The following is a 17,319-nucleotide window of genomic DNA, read 5'->3' on the forward strand; positions in this document are numbered from 1 at the left end:
CCCATATTAACCACCACACTCCTAATGCCTTTTCTCCTGTCCCCAGTGATCAGCCCTCTTCCAGCCATAATCCGGGCTCTAAGCTGATTTCCTAATTACCTCGACTGTTTTGCTAGACAAAGGGCAGGCCGTGGCCGACCTGCTCCAAGCTCTCTGATGCACTGTGCACTCAGCTACTCTCCGAGCACGGATCGGCTCCGATGCCCGTTTCCATGGCGGAGCCGGGCTTTTTCATCCATGCCGTGCAATGTATTTATCCTCAAATAATAGAATGATGTCCCAAGCAAAGTATGCAAATCTCTCATTAGCATTTACACACTGGGGAGGAATAAAGCAAACGAAAGCTGGATAATAATACACAAGGCTGCGATTTTTGCAAGTTCAAAATGGCTGAAGGAGTTCAGAAAAAAATGTATATCTAATTAGGTGGGAACAATCACCAATCTGCCCCTTCCATATAAAAACACGCATCTCGGGCAGACGCGAGCACGCCTGCAAACACCCACTCACACACCCACCCAGACAAGCTATTATTGTAATCTTCTGTTTGTGGTTTTGAATTAAGCTCTTTGTAAACGACACCCCGTGGGCTCCCTGGACATTCTTGCATATTTCTGGCTTTACGCTAATGTGAGACACGCAAGCGGTGCACTGCCTTTGGCTGCAGCGAGTCCATGCTATTTGAAATGGGCATGAAAGCTTTCTGTCCGCATCAGTCTTTCCAGGCCATTTCAAGAAGTTTGCCATTTGTATTAAAATGCCAAAAACAAGAGGGAAAAAAAAACATAGAAATCTCATCCTTAGGCCGTGCACAGGCCCGTATAGCCAGCAGCTTACAGTAGATCGCATCACAGTGGTGCTGTCAGCGTTTTTGAAAAGCTCCCTGCTCCCTTTTCCCCGGTGTCACATGACAATGTGAGGCCCGCATTTTAAGAATCATCCATGGGAAGCGTTTTCAAAAAGGGGTTGAATCTTCAGTGCTCCGCTTGGCCAAGAATGGATACATTTCCAAACGTATGCACACCCATGCGGACGTGGTCTTTGGCCTACTGTGGAAGGAAACATGACAGGCTCCTCAAATCGGCCTCCAGGTCATGTTGGAGCCCACTTGAATCCATTCATAAGCCCCTCATCTCTAGAAGCAATCACCTCCCCGTTCTCAGCCTCCCCTCAGCAGCCCGGCCAGGTCGCAGGAACAAACAAAGGTCTTTCTACACAGTTTGACGAGCCGTCCCTCAGGATCCTCAAATAGCTCAGCAATCACCAGGAGGAAGGACCCCAGAGGGCCCCCGTGGGCTACGAAACGTGCTTGGAAGAAAGGTTAGTCAGGATTAACCAACCTGGCATTCAGGGGAGAAGAAGATCACATCTGTGGGTTTGTATAACAGAAAAAAAAACATCAAAGTATCTGCAGGCATTATGAGGAATTGTGCTGTACCTTTCTCTGAACAAAACAATAATAGCACAGTGATCTGAAGATAAAGGGCACATATTTCCATGGCCAGGAGCTATCAGTCCTTATTATTGTCCCTGCAGGAGTGACTCACACAATGTCCAAATACGCTGGGCAGCGAAAAAAAAAAGAAAAAAAGACTCATCTCTTTTCCCTCGGGCAATTATGCCACCTTGTCAAAAGGAGTTAATAATATACACGGTTTTCAATGAATCAACTGATAATGAGGGAGTCAAATTGTGCATACTGCACACCGTTACGCGATAAAGCTGAACTGCTTGCCCCTGAAATCTCAAGTGTAACAGCCAAGAGGGAAAGGCATTTTCTTTTAAGAGAAAGCTACTCGCAATCCCCTGAGCAACTGCTGAAATGGTGACATGGCACGGTGCGGAGGACGTAGATCGGAGGTCATGTGGGATCGAAAGGCGAGTTTTGAGGGGAAGAAGACAGAAAGCTGACTGTGACAGGCTTTGTCTGGGAAATCCATAAGTTCTGCTTTCGCTCCATCTTATTTTAACACCTGAAACAAAGTGTCAAAGTCGAGCCGAGTTTCCCAACATCATTGACAACACTGCCGATCAGAAGCCACGGTGGTGCGAGCCAGTGTATCATCATAACAGGCTGCCATTCTCTGCATATCAACCAATTTGCATTTAAATAACATGCAACACAGTGCCCCTGCAGTCCAGAGCAGAATAAGCATTACATGCATTTTGCGATGAACAAAAATTGCAGATCAGTTTTTGATAAAACCTGCTGCCGTGTCGATTTCTTTGACTGTGATGAAACTGCTCACACTTTCCTGTGAAAATCATGCCATTCCAAATTATAATTGGTTTTCACGTCAACCTTAGTGGCTTTCAGAAATCCAGATGCACTCTCTGAAAACATTGTAAATGGCACCCAGCCAAAAACAAGGTGAGCCAACATAACACCCAAGGAAATGTGAGTCTTGAGTGGCACCTGCGCTACCACAGCTGCTTTGACCCACCCGTAACAACAACAGCTGTCCCATCTGAGCGTAACCTCTGTGCCTGTGCAAGGAAGGAGGAAGCGATGAGTTTCTTTATGTAGACCTCATGCCGCAAAGGCCTCAAATGCAGTGGGCTTTTAAATTGGCACACAAGCCATTACACGTGCTCTGTGGCACTTTAATGCCTTTCGATTTCCACTGTCCTGATAAAGTTTACGTGAATGGGTGTCAGTCAAATAAGTACGAGAGACGTGTTTGGGTTCATGGCTGGGTCACTGCGAGCTAATCTTACCCATCGGGCCCAGTCAAACCAGAAATACCACTTCCCCGTGGAGAGCAGCCATAGTGGCACAAAGGCAATTGAACCCCGCATCTATTACACCACCAGGGAGGAAAAGGTCCTGCGGCGACTGTTTAGACTGCCGGCGGCGCGTCAGCGATTCAGGTTTCATTGGAGGGGGGGTGAGGGGGGTTGTATGCAGAGGACTACAGACAGCTCAACAGGTCACATGTCTACAATGCAATGCCGGCTAATCCTAAACCCCTGACTCCAGTGAACCGAGCACTGGTCAAACACCAACCACTATCCACACAGCAACAATCGGAGGGCCGGAAAGAATCCGGCTGTAAATGTGTTGATAGGAGAAAGGCAAAGAGCTGGAACACAACTAGCGGGCTAAATATAAACTGTTCAGCTGGTTTTCCTTCCTCTGGGTAGAAGATAAGGAGCAGCATCAGTCTTTCAGACCCACTTTCTGTACCTCGTAAGAAAACACAGGGTCGGCAACCCACATCCCCGCTTATTTCTTTGTTGGATAATAACACATCTGTGTGTGTGTGCTCGAGCTACGTGGTCTCCCGCTCATACTTATCCATGAGCACCGGTTCATTTGTGTGAAATGATACATTTCCGTGTCCATTATTCAAATAAAGCATATGCTTTTCAGGCATAATGAGTATAATAGTACTGTCATTTTAGACCAATACATGAAGAGGATAATTTGCAGCTTATGTGTAATACATACAGCTTTCTTGTGAAAAGGAGCCTACTCTTTCATGTTTGAGAGAATTTCTACTTTTCCCTGTCTTTTGCACTACACAATGCTCTGCTGGAAACCCAGCTCCTCGAATTACATCACGCAAGTCCTGACTGGCTCACTCGCACTCATACACCAAACTTGCAGGCGACAGACGTTATGCCACTTTGATCAAATTTAAGTTAAATCGACTTGCCAGAGTTCAAAAGATCAATACGGCATTATTAACACCTGGCAAAGGGAGCCAAGAAGCCTGCACCCTGGCCCTCACTGCGAAGTAGAAAAGGAAGAGACAAGCCGAGGAAGGCCACTGGCTCTGTACCTTTCAGTCTTGGCATGTTCTACAGGACGCTGGAAGGTCTCAGATTTACCCCCAGGAGCCAAAAGCGGCGGCGGCCGCTCCGGCCACTTCCAGCATCAGCGCCAGCGCTGAGTCAGTCAGCGCCGCGGGGCGGTCTGTGCATGGCGAAACTTCCGTGCCTGATTCCCAGCTCTGACGGGCAGAGACGCTAATGAGCTGGGATGCAGATTTGCTCACGCAAACGCCGCAAAACTACAACCATATGAAAGCAAGGCACACAAGTACATTTAGATCCTCTATTCTAAATCAATATGGTACAATACTGACAGCACACAACACAGCGGGCACGTTTTAACTCAATAATAATAACGATTGACTTAGAGGTTGGTTTCAAGGCTTTTTGTGGTCATGGGTTTGAGGATGACTCACAGCAGGAAAGATCCTGCTTTTAGGGAATGCCCTCTCCTCAAACAGCTCGTTTTCTGCACCGGAAACGTGACTCAAGCTGCGCGACCTTTTCAGGAGCAAACAATCCTTCACCTGAGTGGGCCACAACTCGCACAGCGATGGACGACAAAGATGGAAAGCTGTGACTGATTTGGAAACGAAAAGCGATGATTAAAAACAAAAAACAACAGCAGGACAACAGAAGGATTCGTTGAGCACAATCATCGCAAGTGTGAGCTTCAGCAGAGCAAAAACTAAGGCGAGATGCATGCAAGAAGAGTAACGAGAAATGAGACCACCTCAGAGACAGAAGAGGGGCCTGATTAGTCACGAGCTGCCAGTGGTGAGGCGTACCGATGGCATGGCGTTGACATTAAGTGTAATTACTTGAATACATACATTAGATGGAGGCATTTCATCATCCAGTCCGGCGGGATGAGAGAGCCAATCGGGGGATGTCTGTCCTCCACATTACAATGGATCGGTTACAGAAACTGGAAGAGGCACGCCGCAGAGCAGAGGACTGCTCTCATCAGCACCCTGTTTAATCACTGCCTCAAGGACTTAAAGAGAGACTGGACGACACACGGGCGCAGCAGAAGTCCTGCTGTGACCTCAGCTGAACACAAAACACCCTTTCGGAATAAATCCCTCTCCGAATCCCTCGTTTTTTTTTTGCAAAGTTTTCCATCTGTTCGCTGAATCACTGCCTCGTCAAAGATGGAAATCCTCCAGTCCCTTCGTGGGTCTGATTTAGGATCAATCCCTACTGGCCCCCACCCTCCACCATCCAGCGATGGTGGCCTGGCTCCTGCAGGGAACCCTTCCGCTTTTTTGATTTGCTGCAACTCTGCAGTGTAAAGGAACATTTTCCACATGATTTTGCCCAAAAATGATTCTCAAAGGCAAGCACATTTAGACAGGACAAGTCTTTAGAAGATATGCATTCCATGTTAACAGTTTTTTCTTCTTTTAGATATAGCATTCTGGGTATCATTTGTCAATCTCTTAAGGGATTGTTATCTGCCTAAATCAGTGTTTCAGTTCACTTGTTAATGGGCGGATTTAGTAAAAACAAAATACCGCTGGTGACATCTTCAAATGTCTTATTTTGTCTGAAAAATTGTCCAAACACATTCAGTTTACTGTTATGTTTGGCAAAGAAAAGCATCAACTATTCATATTTAGGAAAGTGAAATCAGCAAGTGTTAACTTTGACATTTTTCCAGAAATAATTTTAAAAAATGATTATTTGATGAACTAAATGTCACTGCGGTTTGTTTATATGTAAAATAAACTTAAATTATTATTCACTCCAATCCTTGCTTTGACTAGACAGTCTGGGTTTCACAGTCCTTTCATTTCAAGTGTTATCTTATTCAGTGAAATAAGCAAAAAAGATATTCTGCATTAACTTTTGATCAAACTGGGAAATGATACACAGGAAAATTACATAACTCAGTTGACAGCATTTGTTGCTAATAGAGAAGACAGATGGTTAGTGAACGTGCATTCGATTCCCATAAGAGACAACAAATGAGTAAAAGTGTCACATCGAGCAGTACAAAAAAAATAAAAATAATAATCAACAAAACATAGGAGATACAACCGGAAACTGGACTTGCACAACTTCTTTGTGTCTGATGCAAATGTAATACGATTTCCTCTGATGAACCTCATTTCAGTCCCGTGGAGCAGAGGGCCTCTATATTTCACAAGCTTCAATAATTTCCCTTGTCCCGAACTGACGGCCCCAGACAGACGGCGGCCGAAGCAAGAAAGGAAATGTGGATTACATCGCCCAAAAGAAAGAAAGGCAAGTAGTCCCCACCGGAGTGCGGAGTCAAGGTGTGGTCCTCACAATAACGACAGGAGTGTTAATCAAAAGGAGTGTCCGAGTCAGGGCTGCGTTTATGCTCCTTCATTTCCTCCTACAGGACGAAGGCAGGTGGAGAAGCATTAAAGGAGACAGGCCAACGAGATCAGAAGCCAGGGAAACAAGCAGCGTTGACTATTAGCTGCTAATAGGAGAGAAAAGGCGCAGATGGCACGGCTCGCAACACTCCAGTAAACAAACTGAAAAACCAACCGCATGTCAATTTTAGCAGACAGCCGTAGTGAAGCGGCAATGTTCCATTCAGCTCTTTTAATTACCTGTGTGAGATTTAATCCTTCACATGACTCAGCCCATTCCTCATAATGATCTGCTCCAGTCACCTCTTGACAATACACATGCCGCTCGCATGCTTTTGCTGCTTTGTTTACTTGAAGTTACGAGTCTTGTGCAGAGCATTAGGATTTCTGGTTTTTCACTGTGCCAGTGGGGAATAGGGTTGGTAGAGGGTTCGGGTTACGTTAATGAGACAAAGACACTCGAACAGGCCAAAGAATCATCAAAAAATAGGGCACTGTAAATACAGAATTTAGGGAATAAAAGGAGATTTTGGAAACATGAATAATGGTCTGAAAGGGTCTATCATGTGTCAATCCTATCAAAAGATATTTATCTTAACTCTTTCTTTCCATCTCTATGATATGAGGCGGATTTTTAAAAAAATGGAAAATGGAATGGGGAAAATGTCAGAGCAGGTTTCTAAATGTCATCACAGGAATTTTAAGCATTTCATCTGAAAAACACATTCTTGGCCTCTAACAATCAAGTTCATTTACACACAAAAACAGAAGAAATGACTTCTAAATTTGATTATATACAGAACTAATCAGTGAATAAATAGCTTTTCTACAGCGAGACCACCTAGACGAGCAGAGGCAGCTCATTGCATCAGGAGAAAAATGCAGCAGCGTTGATAACTAATCTGATCTATTCCCTCACAGTGGCAGGTTCAATTTGGGGACATTATAATACATATTTGGATTAAAATTAAATAAGCAAAACAACCATCCTCATTCAGATGGCAGCTAAACTTCTATAGTCACTCTCTATACAAATGCAACCATGACAGTGTGGAGCAGCTCCAGGTTTAGTCGGTTAGGATTTAGGAGATTCTGCGTTATAATTTATCGAGTGAAGGTAAACTGGATGCCCTGAAGCTCGTGGAAGTGTGGTTCATTGCGTTTTATGGGGGGGGGAATCGTCGCTCGGAAAGATATGTTTTGTAACTTTGGATCACAATGTGACAAACATTGAAGGTTGCCTTTTGAAATGCTTCAGCAATGGCAAAAGAAAGAAAAAAGCAAAGCAGCGTAGTGCAGAAGATTGTTTTGTTTATGGGAAATTGGAGCTTTCCCCCGAAAACACCTACTCAATAGCACACCTCAGTTCGCAAAGTTATTGCAGAATTTGATATTACGTTCGGGTGAAATGATTAGGTCGGCGTGTAGTGCATCGCAGGCGCATAAAGGCAGTAACGCGTGAGCGAAAGAAGCAATAAAGTTGCCACCTAGAACCAAACTCGCTGCACTTTCGCGTTCGGTGAAGTTCATCCACATGTCCAAACTTCCCAACTGCATTCAGGACATGGAGGTGAACCTCCGCCTTACCTGTTGGCCCCTCGATGCCATCGGCGTAGATCTGAACAGTCAAAATCAGCAGAAAGGCGCAGGTGTTCATGGCGCGGCTCTTTTAGTCCACTTTAAATGTGTAGAAGAAATCATCTCACTCAGTCCGTGAGGTCCGGGAGCTCGAGCCGACTGGAGTCCATCCACTGTCCCCGTCCTCACCGAGGGGAGTTTCGGAGACACTGGAGGAGACAGGGTAGAGCCAGTTCTGCAAACTGACGTCAGGGTAAACAGTTCAGGGGAGAGATTTCTTTCTTGCGACCACTTTCCCCAGCCTCCATTTCTTCGCTGATCCAAAGTATGAGCCGGGCGCCTCCAAGCGGCCGGACCGTGCAACGACACGGTGGTGTGTGTGTGTGTGTGTGTGTGTGTGTGTGTGTGTGTGTGTGTGTGTGTGCGTGCGTGTGTGTGTGTGTGTGTGTGTGTGTGTGTGTGTGTGTGTGTGTGTGTGTGTGTGTGTGTGTGTGTGTGTGTGTGTGTGTGTGTGCTGTTACACACTTGCATCTCTGGAGGGGACGTGAGCAGTTCTAGGATTTGAGAATGAAGATATTTTTAAAAAGATGTGGGAATTAAGTTGTTCAATTAGAGGAACTCCATCTCGATATAATATATTTCAGAATTCAGACGTGTTTGGGTAAAGGTGTTTACTGCCTGTGTTTAAGGGTAAGACTCTAAGGAAGACATGAAATTCAAGACAAAAAAAGTGTCTTTGTGCCTCGCTGGGTATCTTGGGGATCAGGGCTGATTTTTATTTCTGCCTTTTCATCCATTTTGGCTTCATATTAAATATTTCTAATCAATACAGCTATGCGTAATACAACATTATTTTCATTTGTCTAACCTCTGCTGCATTTTTGCAGCAGAGGTTAGACAATAGATCATATTAAAACAGGACAGACGGGTGAGCATCACCTTCACACCTCCTTATGACAGGCGCAAAGCATATTTCTCTATGCATTAGATAGTCTGACATGTTGTGTGCATTGGATTTGCATTTGATGAGGTTCTTCTCACAGTTGCAGTATACCTGAAACAAATCACTCTTGGCTTTTATGTTCACGGGTGTGTTAATATACTAAGTTACTTTGACTTTGACATGTACAAATGTTGCTCCGGCATGTCGGAGTCCTATATAACATTTAAAAGCATCCAGAAGCATTAGTTATATATTACATTGTGAGTTGGTGAACAGTAGTTTATTGCTGCAAGTTGTTTTGTGTTGCATTTCATTACAGCATTACACAGCCTCTAAAATTCACCTTTGAAATTGTTGCAGGTGCTGATGCAGCAGTCCCTACTCTGCATGAACCAAGCTGGTGTCAAAACCTGGCCCAACCAAGAATCCCAATTGGATCAAGATGCCATTATGCAAACGATTCATCATTCATTTTTTCTTGTCTGGCCTCAAATATTAAAGCTGTGGATTTAATTACAGGGGGCCCACCGACGCATCTGAAATGCTTCCAATATCAGAGCACGTCTCTAATGTTGTTAGCCCTAGATGACAGATGAACAATGGGACGCTCAGTAAATTACCTGATTGAACCAAAGAAGCACAAGCTAACACCTGTAATTACACCTGCTTGAGGCATGCCCGCCTCTTTGAGAGCTGTTATTCAAGGCACAGAGTTGTATTTTAACTCTAGAGTATTTTGGCAGTAATCCATTTAAATGCAGGATTATTTAATTTGCAGGTACGACCAACGGGATGTTGCAAAACACTGTTTGAATCCAACAACAGAACAGGCATCAGCATCATACTGACAGCTGCGCTAAGATGGAAGTCATGTTATCGAGTATTTCAACAGCTGCCACTCATGACCCCTCGCAAACAACTGAATCTGCACAGGCAGAATTTATAACAACATACTTTTTGTTCTAAAAGACGCTGCTGAAAGCAGGCTATCGAACTATTGCTGTCTATCACACGATCTCTGCATGCAGCATGGAGCTTCAAAAGGAAATGAACAGCAAATCACACGACAGCTGTTGGAATACCCTTTGTTTTTTATGTAAAAGGGATTCACGTCAGGGGATCGCTGATCCTGTGACAGAGATGAGAAGTGTGGTGTGATGTGTGACTCAGAGGAAGAATAAACACAACAAATCCGTCTGCATGTCTAAAGTATTGGCTTCCTGCAGTGGGCACTCTTCACGTCACAAAGTCATCAACACCAGCGTTTTATAACTATTATCCACAAGCTGTTTGTGTTAAAGTAACTTTCTTCATCTTGGACCATCTGTATCACTTTTCTTCTTACACTCATGTACATTTTGTATTTTTTTCCTGTTCCATTTTTTCTTTAATGAAGAGAACGGGTTGAGTAAAATTACATTATGTCTTTGCAGCACATGTTATTGAAACCTTGCAAGAGGCAGCAGCCTGTCAACAGTTAGCTAATGTACAGTTCTCACTGTCAAGCATGTGTTATTCAGAAAGAGAGTATATAGTCCAAAGATGTTAGATGGCTCTTGAGCACTATGAAAAGGGCCTAAAAAATCAAGATCAAGAAATATTTCAAATATCAAATCCAAATCAAATTCAACATGCAAGCGTAACTTGCAGAATGATAAATTATAAATACAATTGGAAATTCGTTATAAAAGTACAACATTCACAACATTGCAACTAGTTTTCAGACAAACAAAAATAGTATCAAGTATCAGAAATAGAACCAAATATTGTATTCACAGAACTACAGGTTTCTTAGAAATGTATTTTGATATTAACTAAGTTTAAAAATGCAAACACAAGTATTGTTCCTAAAATTATATTCAGTAGACAAAATAAGTTTGTGTTTTAGGACTGCACATAACCATTAGTTTAGTTATTGATTGCTGTCTACTGTTCATTGCAGATTACTCTATAAAATATCAGTAAATAGTCAAAACAAAACTCAGATCCCAGAGCTTCATATTACAAAAATTACTGCAATTTCTAAAACAGTTCAAAGTCCAAAGGTAAGGAAAATGGCCCAAGTTTACTGTCGGGATTATTTTGTAGAAAATTACTTCAATAATAAATTGAATTGAAAATTGAAAAGAAATGTTGACAATTAATTTCCTTACGGTTGAATAATAAGAAATGTACTCGTGATTTCAATGTCAGTCACTCACCAACAGAAAGGCTCTTCTTGACACCTTTAGACGTTGTTTATCTCCCTCACTTACTTTTATGTTTCTTTGACCCCTTGTTGATAACACACGCGCCCTCTGTCTCCTTCACTCTCTCACTTCTAAGGCGAGGGTCCCCTTGATGCCTAGCAGTCCTCCGTGCGAGCTCTTGGTGGATGTCTAAGACGTCCTCTGCGTCCACGCCATACTGCACCAGCCTGCGAAGCTTCTCCTGGTTCCCCGTCTCACTGATCTCATGCTCCATCTGCAGCTTGGCGTTGTGGACAGCGGAGGCGGAGAAATGGCCCAAGAGCTGAGGGTTGAGGGGGAGCATAAGGTGAGCGAAAGATGATAAGCCGGCCGCGGAGAGAGGGTGGATCCCCGCGCTTGATTTGACAGGGGACAGCAAGTTGTGGGTCTGGCTGTGTGAACAGTTGTGGCGTTGAAGTCTTAGGTGTTTCGAGGACTGAGGTTTGTGGGAGCGGCTTTCATCACGAGTCTGCCTCTTCTGCTGCTGCAAAATCTCATCCGACACTTAGGAAAAACAAGACATTTATCACTAACGTATTTTACTGGTATGCCAGGGTATGTAGGTGCCTTCGACCGCTTTCTCACCATAAACATTGTTGTGGGTTTGCTTCCCTTCCTCCAAGCTGCGCTTCAGGTCCAGAGCTCGCTTCACTGAGTCTAAAAGGCCAAACATCTTACACAGGGAATTAAGTATGACGGCATCTGACAGAAGAAAAATCATCATACGATTAATACGATTGTTCACAGCACTTCCAAAGCACAGAAATCAATGTCCATAATTTCCACTCTAAAACCAGATTTAGCAGGTGGAGCCTTTAATAAAAAACATTCTAAAATTTGATTTACTTTTCTAATAACTTGACTGGAGTTTTCCATATTTAAAGCAATTATTTTCACAAGCGAGTGGGTAGCCCTCACCTGTCTCCTGCAGATTGGCCTTCTCACTTCGAACCTCCACTCCTTTGAGAGTGGCTAATAATTCAGTCTGGAGACTGGACAGGACCTCCCCCATCAGCCCCGAATCCACCACACCCTTCCACAAGCTCAGTACTCCATCTAGACATGGTCAATTAGCTGGGATGTTATTATGATACGTGTTGAACTCTCTGTGTGTGTATGTCTTTTCATGTAATAATGATTTTTTTTAAAACATGCACAGAGAAAAAAAATGGTTTTGCAGAGGTGATTTGTGTATGTGAGCTGCGGCGCTGGACAGACAAAGAGACATTAAGGCAAAGGAAATAGGAAATGTAGGATTAATGAGATGGCTGTCAGGGTTGGAGAAACAAAGAAAAAATATATAATGAGATAGAGGAAATGGGAAGAGCGCTACACTTGGTGGCAGGATGTTAAATGGGTGACGGAGGTAGAAATGAAAGAGCAGGATTATGTTGAAAAAAGAGGTGGGGAAAGAGGAGAGGCCAGAATGGAGGGAGACAAATGGCTTTGGATCCGTATAAAACTGAGCCAAATACAAGTTGAATTTATTCGAGTGATAACATTTCAGTGGTGCTTGATGTCTTATCTTGAAAGAGATGTTTCCATTTTCAAGTTAGCTTAATTATCTGTCAAGATAAAAGCAATATACCCTCAGAAAATATTCCACATCCCATTCACAGCTATCTGAAGATAAACGCATGTATTTCGCCGTGTGTGGAATGTTGGCTAATGGAATGAAACCATATCTGGACACAGAGAAGAGTAGTTAAAGGCTGAGTATGTTTCCTTAGTGTTGTCCATTTGTTTTAAGCCCCGTGACAAGCTTGTGCAGTGAGGCACTGCAGTTTGCCATCCACACCAAAGATCACTTGAGGCTCTTTTAACTACTGTGGTCTGGCTGGAACAATGTCAAATCAGGTCACCTTTAAAATGCCATTAAATCAAAGCTCAGGTCTCTGCAAGGAAAAGCCGCACTTAAAAATGTCAGATGGCGTCGATGTAATTGTTAAGGGATGTGACTCTCTGCTTTTTAGTGCTAAGCAACTTGTTAAGGTCAGTCTGCAGGAATAGAAGGATATCCCCCAAATGCAGAGTTCTGCAGGTCCATCAGCTCAATGTATCAGAGGCGCAGAGCTGCAAGAGACACAAGGGACTGACGGACTGCAGGGAGGCCGATCGCCGGGTTCAAATTGAATCTGGATGTTTCCGATTACTTTTCCTCATCAGTTTAGATTCCTATCCCCCAGAATTGTTGCAAATTAAAGGGGGGATGTTTTTCAAATGCAGAGCCTCAGGAGATCTGAAGGTCAGTGGGCTGAACCTGTGACTCCTAAATAAGACATGCGTCTAATAAACTTTCCAAATTTATCTCTAGGGCATTGCCCTTGGCCAGCTGACAACGAGGTTAATAAAAGACATAAATGCAACTTCCCTTGGTTTACTGTAGAGGTAAGAACATGACTGGTATCTGCGGTATCCTACTAGACTACACAACTTTTAAACCAAACGCACCTTAAAGTCACAGTGGAGCACTAGCGGTGAGGACTTTCCTGCTGCATGTCATATTTGTGCCATCATAACGTAATGAATGCTGAATGAGAGTCATTTACATACTACACAAACTCTTCCTCATCTCGTTCGGGACATTTAACCCCATTACATCCTCTCTGGCATTTACCTGGGGGGTCACTCCTCTTTCTCTTCGCGCCATATCCGTTGGCTGGTGTGGGATTTACATGCCGGGTTGGATAAGGGCTCCACTCTGCCGTTGCACTCAACTTCTTCTCCAAATTCTCCTCTACCTCTCCTGAAATTACTACAAAACAGGATACACTGTAAATTGGAAACCAACTAATGTCATATACCATTGAACATGAGCAAACAGAAGACTACCAACTGGTTGTTTTTCTATCTGTGCAGTGGGTTGCTCATTAAAGAAACCGGTGCGTTTATCAAACCGTATCAGTGGGTTCACTCACTTACAAATTCCTAACCGTGCTGGTAACATTCTTGTTTCATTGTTGAAGATAAATCATATCCAGGTGGCTTTAAAGTTTTTTGTCCGTGTCATATCAATCATATAATGGATAAACAGCAGCCTAAGCCTATGTGGATGGAAACAAATGTCAAACTGTAAATGCCAAGTGAGACCTACCCGTCAGGGGAGGCACACGTCCTCCAACAAGGTCAAGAGCCAGACACGGCGGGCCCGGCTGCACCGAGGTCCCCGGAGGAAGCCGCGTGCTGTTGATCAGCACATCAAATTTAGTGCTGCGGCAGGTGTTGCCGCACACGGTGTCATGCTGGTAGAAATCTATCTGGCCGGAGTCCATCATTTTCCTGCGAGGGGAAGAGGCAAGTTAAAAGAACACCGAGAATCCAAGAGAAGTGGGTATTGAATTTGTTTAACAATCCTCACAGAGGTTTATCTGACACAGAAGCCCATTGATCTCACCTCTGGAGGATTAAAGATCCCAAGGGCAGATATTGCATATTGACTCGGTATATTGACTCGCAGTAAGAGCAAGAACAAGTGCAAACACAACCAAAGTCAGCCGCTTTCTTGCCTGAGATGTGTTCCTGCTATCATAATAATGCTCCTCACGGAGTGATGTCGACTACATTAGACTTGAGGTACTTCAGGACTGACACTTTAACCCCAATGTAGCACAGTAATTAAAGGTCATGCACATAAACAGCCGTTTACAAATAGCATCAGTCGGCAGCAAGACGGAACAGGACAGACAGTAATATTGTGTTTTTAATTTTAGTTTCACGAGTCTACCTGAGCATCACACCTCCCAGTCTGATGGCCCTCTTCCAGTCCTTCAGAGTAGCTTTTCCTGCCAGATGTACAAACTGCTTTGGACTGATGAGCTGGTCATTGAACTTTAAGAGAAGAAGAAAACAGCGTTTGTTTATGAAAGGATGCAGAGAGAACATCAAGCCAGAAATAGCAGGTAAAAATGTGAAGATTATCGTGTCTGGTTAAGTGAAGAAGGTTTATCTACGTCTACTTACTTTGACACATCTAACGTTGATTCCAGGGCACACAAACTTCTTAAATAGTAGAACTGCTCTGCTGTCTCCACAGGTGATCGGGTAGCCATACTCAACCTCCTCTCCTTCCGCTCTACTGTTTTCTAACAGGCCAAAAGAACATTTGCAGCAATAGCGTTATATACTCAATGTTATATATTTAGTATAAGTATATTTAATCATACTGTCTTATCACAATAGTATTGCTTCGTGCACAGTATTCCCAGGAATATCTACTTGTCGTAGCTTAGTGTCAGCAGTGAAAGAGAATGTCCCTGTGTCACGTACCGTGATGTGCCTCGATGGCCAACACTGTCGTGCCAGTTTCAGCAGTGTCATCATTTATCCTGCAGAGGGCAACACACTTTGCATAGTCAACACAAAGACGTTTTTGTGAGAGTTGAATATTTCTATTTTAACAGCAAAATATGCAATATACCTGTTGCATATCTAATATTTTCGAACAGTAAATGCTGACTGTTGACTTTTTTTTGATTCAAGCCTTTATTAAGCAGCATTGTTGGAGGAAAATAGCAAAATATATTTTACAAATATTATCATGATGATCAAAATAGGTCTAGACATTTTTACAAATATATTTAAATGTTTTCTCTGTTGTATCACAAAACCAAACATCAACTGTCCCCTTTAATGCTGCAAGCCGTCATGTTACCCGTGCAGTATGGGCTGCAGGTGCACGATGACTTCAGTCTTATGGTTGTTGCCACTTGACTCCTCTTCCTCCTCCCTCACGGTCATGAGATCCCCTGAAGACACGTTGACCTCAGCAGCCGCCATCAGCCCTCCCCACAGAGCTGCACGCAGAGAGGAACAAGCATGCACGTTAACGTCCGGATTACACACACACACACACACACACACACAGGTATGCGTGCATTGATGCTATTTAATGCACTCACACAAGTCAACGAAAGCTTCCCCCAGCAGCCTTCTCTTCTGCAACTGACGTAGAAATACTTGGCTTAAAATTGTATAATCCTCAAATGGACAGGCCTTGATTCCATATATATTGCTGTTGAGGATGAACGTTAATATAGTTAATGGGACAAGGGCTTACAGTTTTAACTAAAACCTGGGTTATAACACAATCATTCTAAATCTGGTGGAGGAATGCAATAGCTACCGTGGACATGAATGTTTACTAAAGAGTGAATTTATCTTAATTAAAAATGCATGTACTTTATTATCCAATCTTGTTGAATTCAGGCCACGTCTATGTATAGTACCAATAAAGACCTGTTGAACAAATACAATCTCTAAGATTATCATTAAGTCATATTAAGTAATCATTAAATCCTAGTTATGTATTTTTTTCTGTCAGAATGTAATAATTTAAATGCGTTTTAAGTTGTTAAAGCAAATATAATGTAAGGTAGGCTACTATTTATAGCTCATTTTGAATGAGGCTGGACTGCAGTCTATGGTTTGATGAATTAAGTTTAAGAATGATTTTGCTGATAAAATTCTCTCAGTGCTCCATAGTAGACAGCTGATTCAAAAAGCACAGACTGAAAAGGAGGAGAGATAAACACACTGTCTAATTCCATGATGGGGAAACACAAACAAACTACCTTTCCATGCATTGAAATAGCATGCTAGCATAAATGTAGCGACATATTCCACACTTTAGCCCCAAGTAGCCCCATTTGGATCAACTCCCACACGGACAGTTGCGTGCCTTTCTCACCCTCCTTCGCCCACTCAAACGCACCGCACGCACAGCGCGGCCAGCAAGCGTGCGACGGGGGCGCGCTGCCGTCTCAGAGGAGCGTGCACAAAAACCCCTCGGTTTAGATCCCCCCTAAAAATCTCTGTAAACCCACTACCTGCTACTTTTAAATAACATAACCATAGTTTGGCTTACCGTTCTACAGCAGAGAGTGGTTCATCCTCTCGCTGGTCAGAGAGCCGCGGGAGCATGCGCAGTGAGCTGCGGTGAGCTGAGAAGCATCTGTCCCGCTGTCACGAGAGGCCGTTAAGTTCGCACGCTATGCGTAAATCGGTCAAACGGCCCCCGCGCGCACGGCGCGGCTCGGTTTTGAGCTATGGCGTCAATGTGCTCACTTACATGCGTCTCAACCCCAAAAGGACGTCCTTCATTTTTGATGTTTGAACGGATTCCCGTTGGTGGAATTTGGGCTCAATAGCATGTGCTCCGGAAGCGTCGTGTGTGGTCTGATGTCGTGTTGGTTTGTCATGCAATGAAAGCTGTTGAAAACAGTTGCAAATAGTGTTGTGTTTTTGTTGTTGCCTTCATTCAACCGGCAGGTGGCAGGCTTTCTACTTGCAATTTGACGCAGTAGTTGGCGTTTCAAAACTTCCCAAGACATTTTTAAAAAACATGTATGTAATGTATATTTATATACGTTTATGTTGACTTTTGAACAGTATAATTAACTTTCTGTATTTTGGAAATAGCCACCGACATACATGATAAATAGAATTC

General features: G+C 43.4%; 2 protein-coding genes across 8 annotated transcripts in view; both read right to left on the minus strand.

Moving 5' to 3' along the window:
- The window catches only part of ptprub (protein tyrosine phosphatase receptor type Ub), a 132,564-nt gene extending 124,553 nt beyond the window's left edge, over nucleotides 1-8,011 (minus strand). For all 7 annotated transcript variants that reach the window (XM_037453274.2, XM_037453271.2, XM_037453268.2 and 4 more), the window contains exon 1: nucleotides 7,713-8,011. In XM_037453274.2, coding sequence (XP_037309171.2) covers nucleotides 7,713-7,782 — 70 coding nt within the window. In that variant the 5' untranslated portion in view covers nucleotides 7,783-8,011. The remainder of the gene's footprint in view (nucleotides 1-7,712) is intronic.
- Nucleotides 8,012-10,393: 2,382 nt separating this feature from the next.
- Nucleotides 10,394-17,130, minus strand: LOC119197187 (glucocorticoid modulatory element-binding protein 1-like). The gene is made up of 10 exons (XM_037453276.2): nucleotides 16,738-17,130; nucleotides 15,526-15,667; nucleotides 15,141-15,199; nucleotides 14,835-14,956; nucleotides 14,599-14,702; nucleotides 13,969-14,153; nucleotides 13,492-13,629; nucleotides 11,793-11,930; nucleotides 11,460-11,576; nucleotides 10,394-11,378 (listed from the first exon to the last, which is right to left on the minus strand). The coding sequence occupies exons 2-10, from the start codon at nucleotides 15,648-15,650 to the stop codon at nucleotides 10,894-10,896; spliced, it is 1,473 nt and encodes a 490-aa protein (XP_037309173.2). The 5' UTR covers nucleotides 15,651-15,667; nucleotides 16,738-17,130; the 3' UTR covers nucleotides 10,394-10,893.
- Nucleotides 17,131-17,319: the final 189 nt, after the last annotated feature.

Source organism: Pungitius pungitius, chromosome 11, assembly GCF_949316345.1.
Source record: "Pungitius pungitius chromosome 11, fPunPun2.1, whole genome shotgun sequence".
Lineage (NCBI taxonomy): Eukaryota > Metazoa > Chordata > Actinopteri > Perciformes > Gasterosteidae > Pungitius > Pungitius pungitius.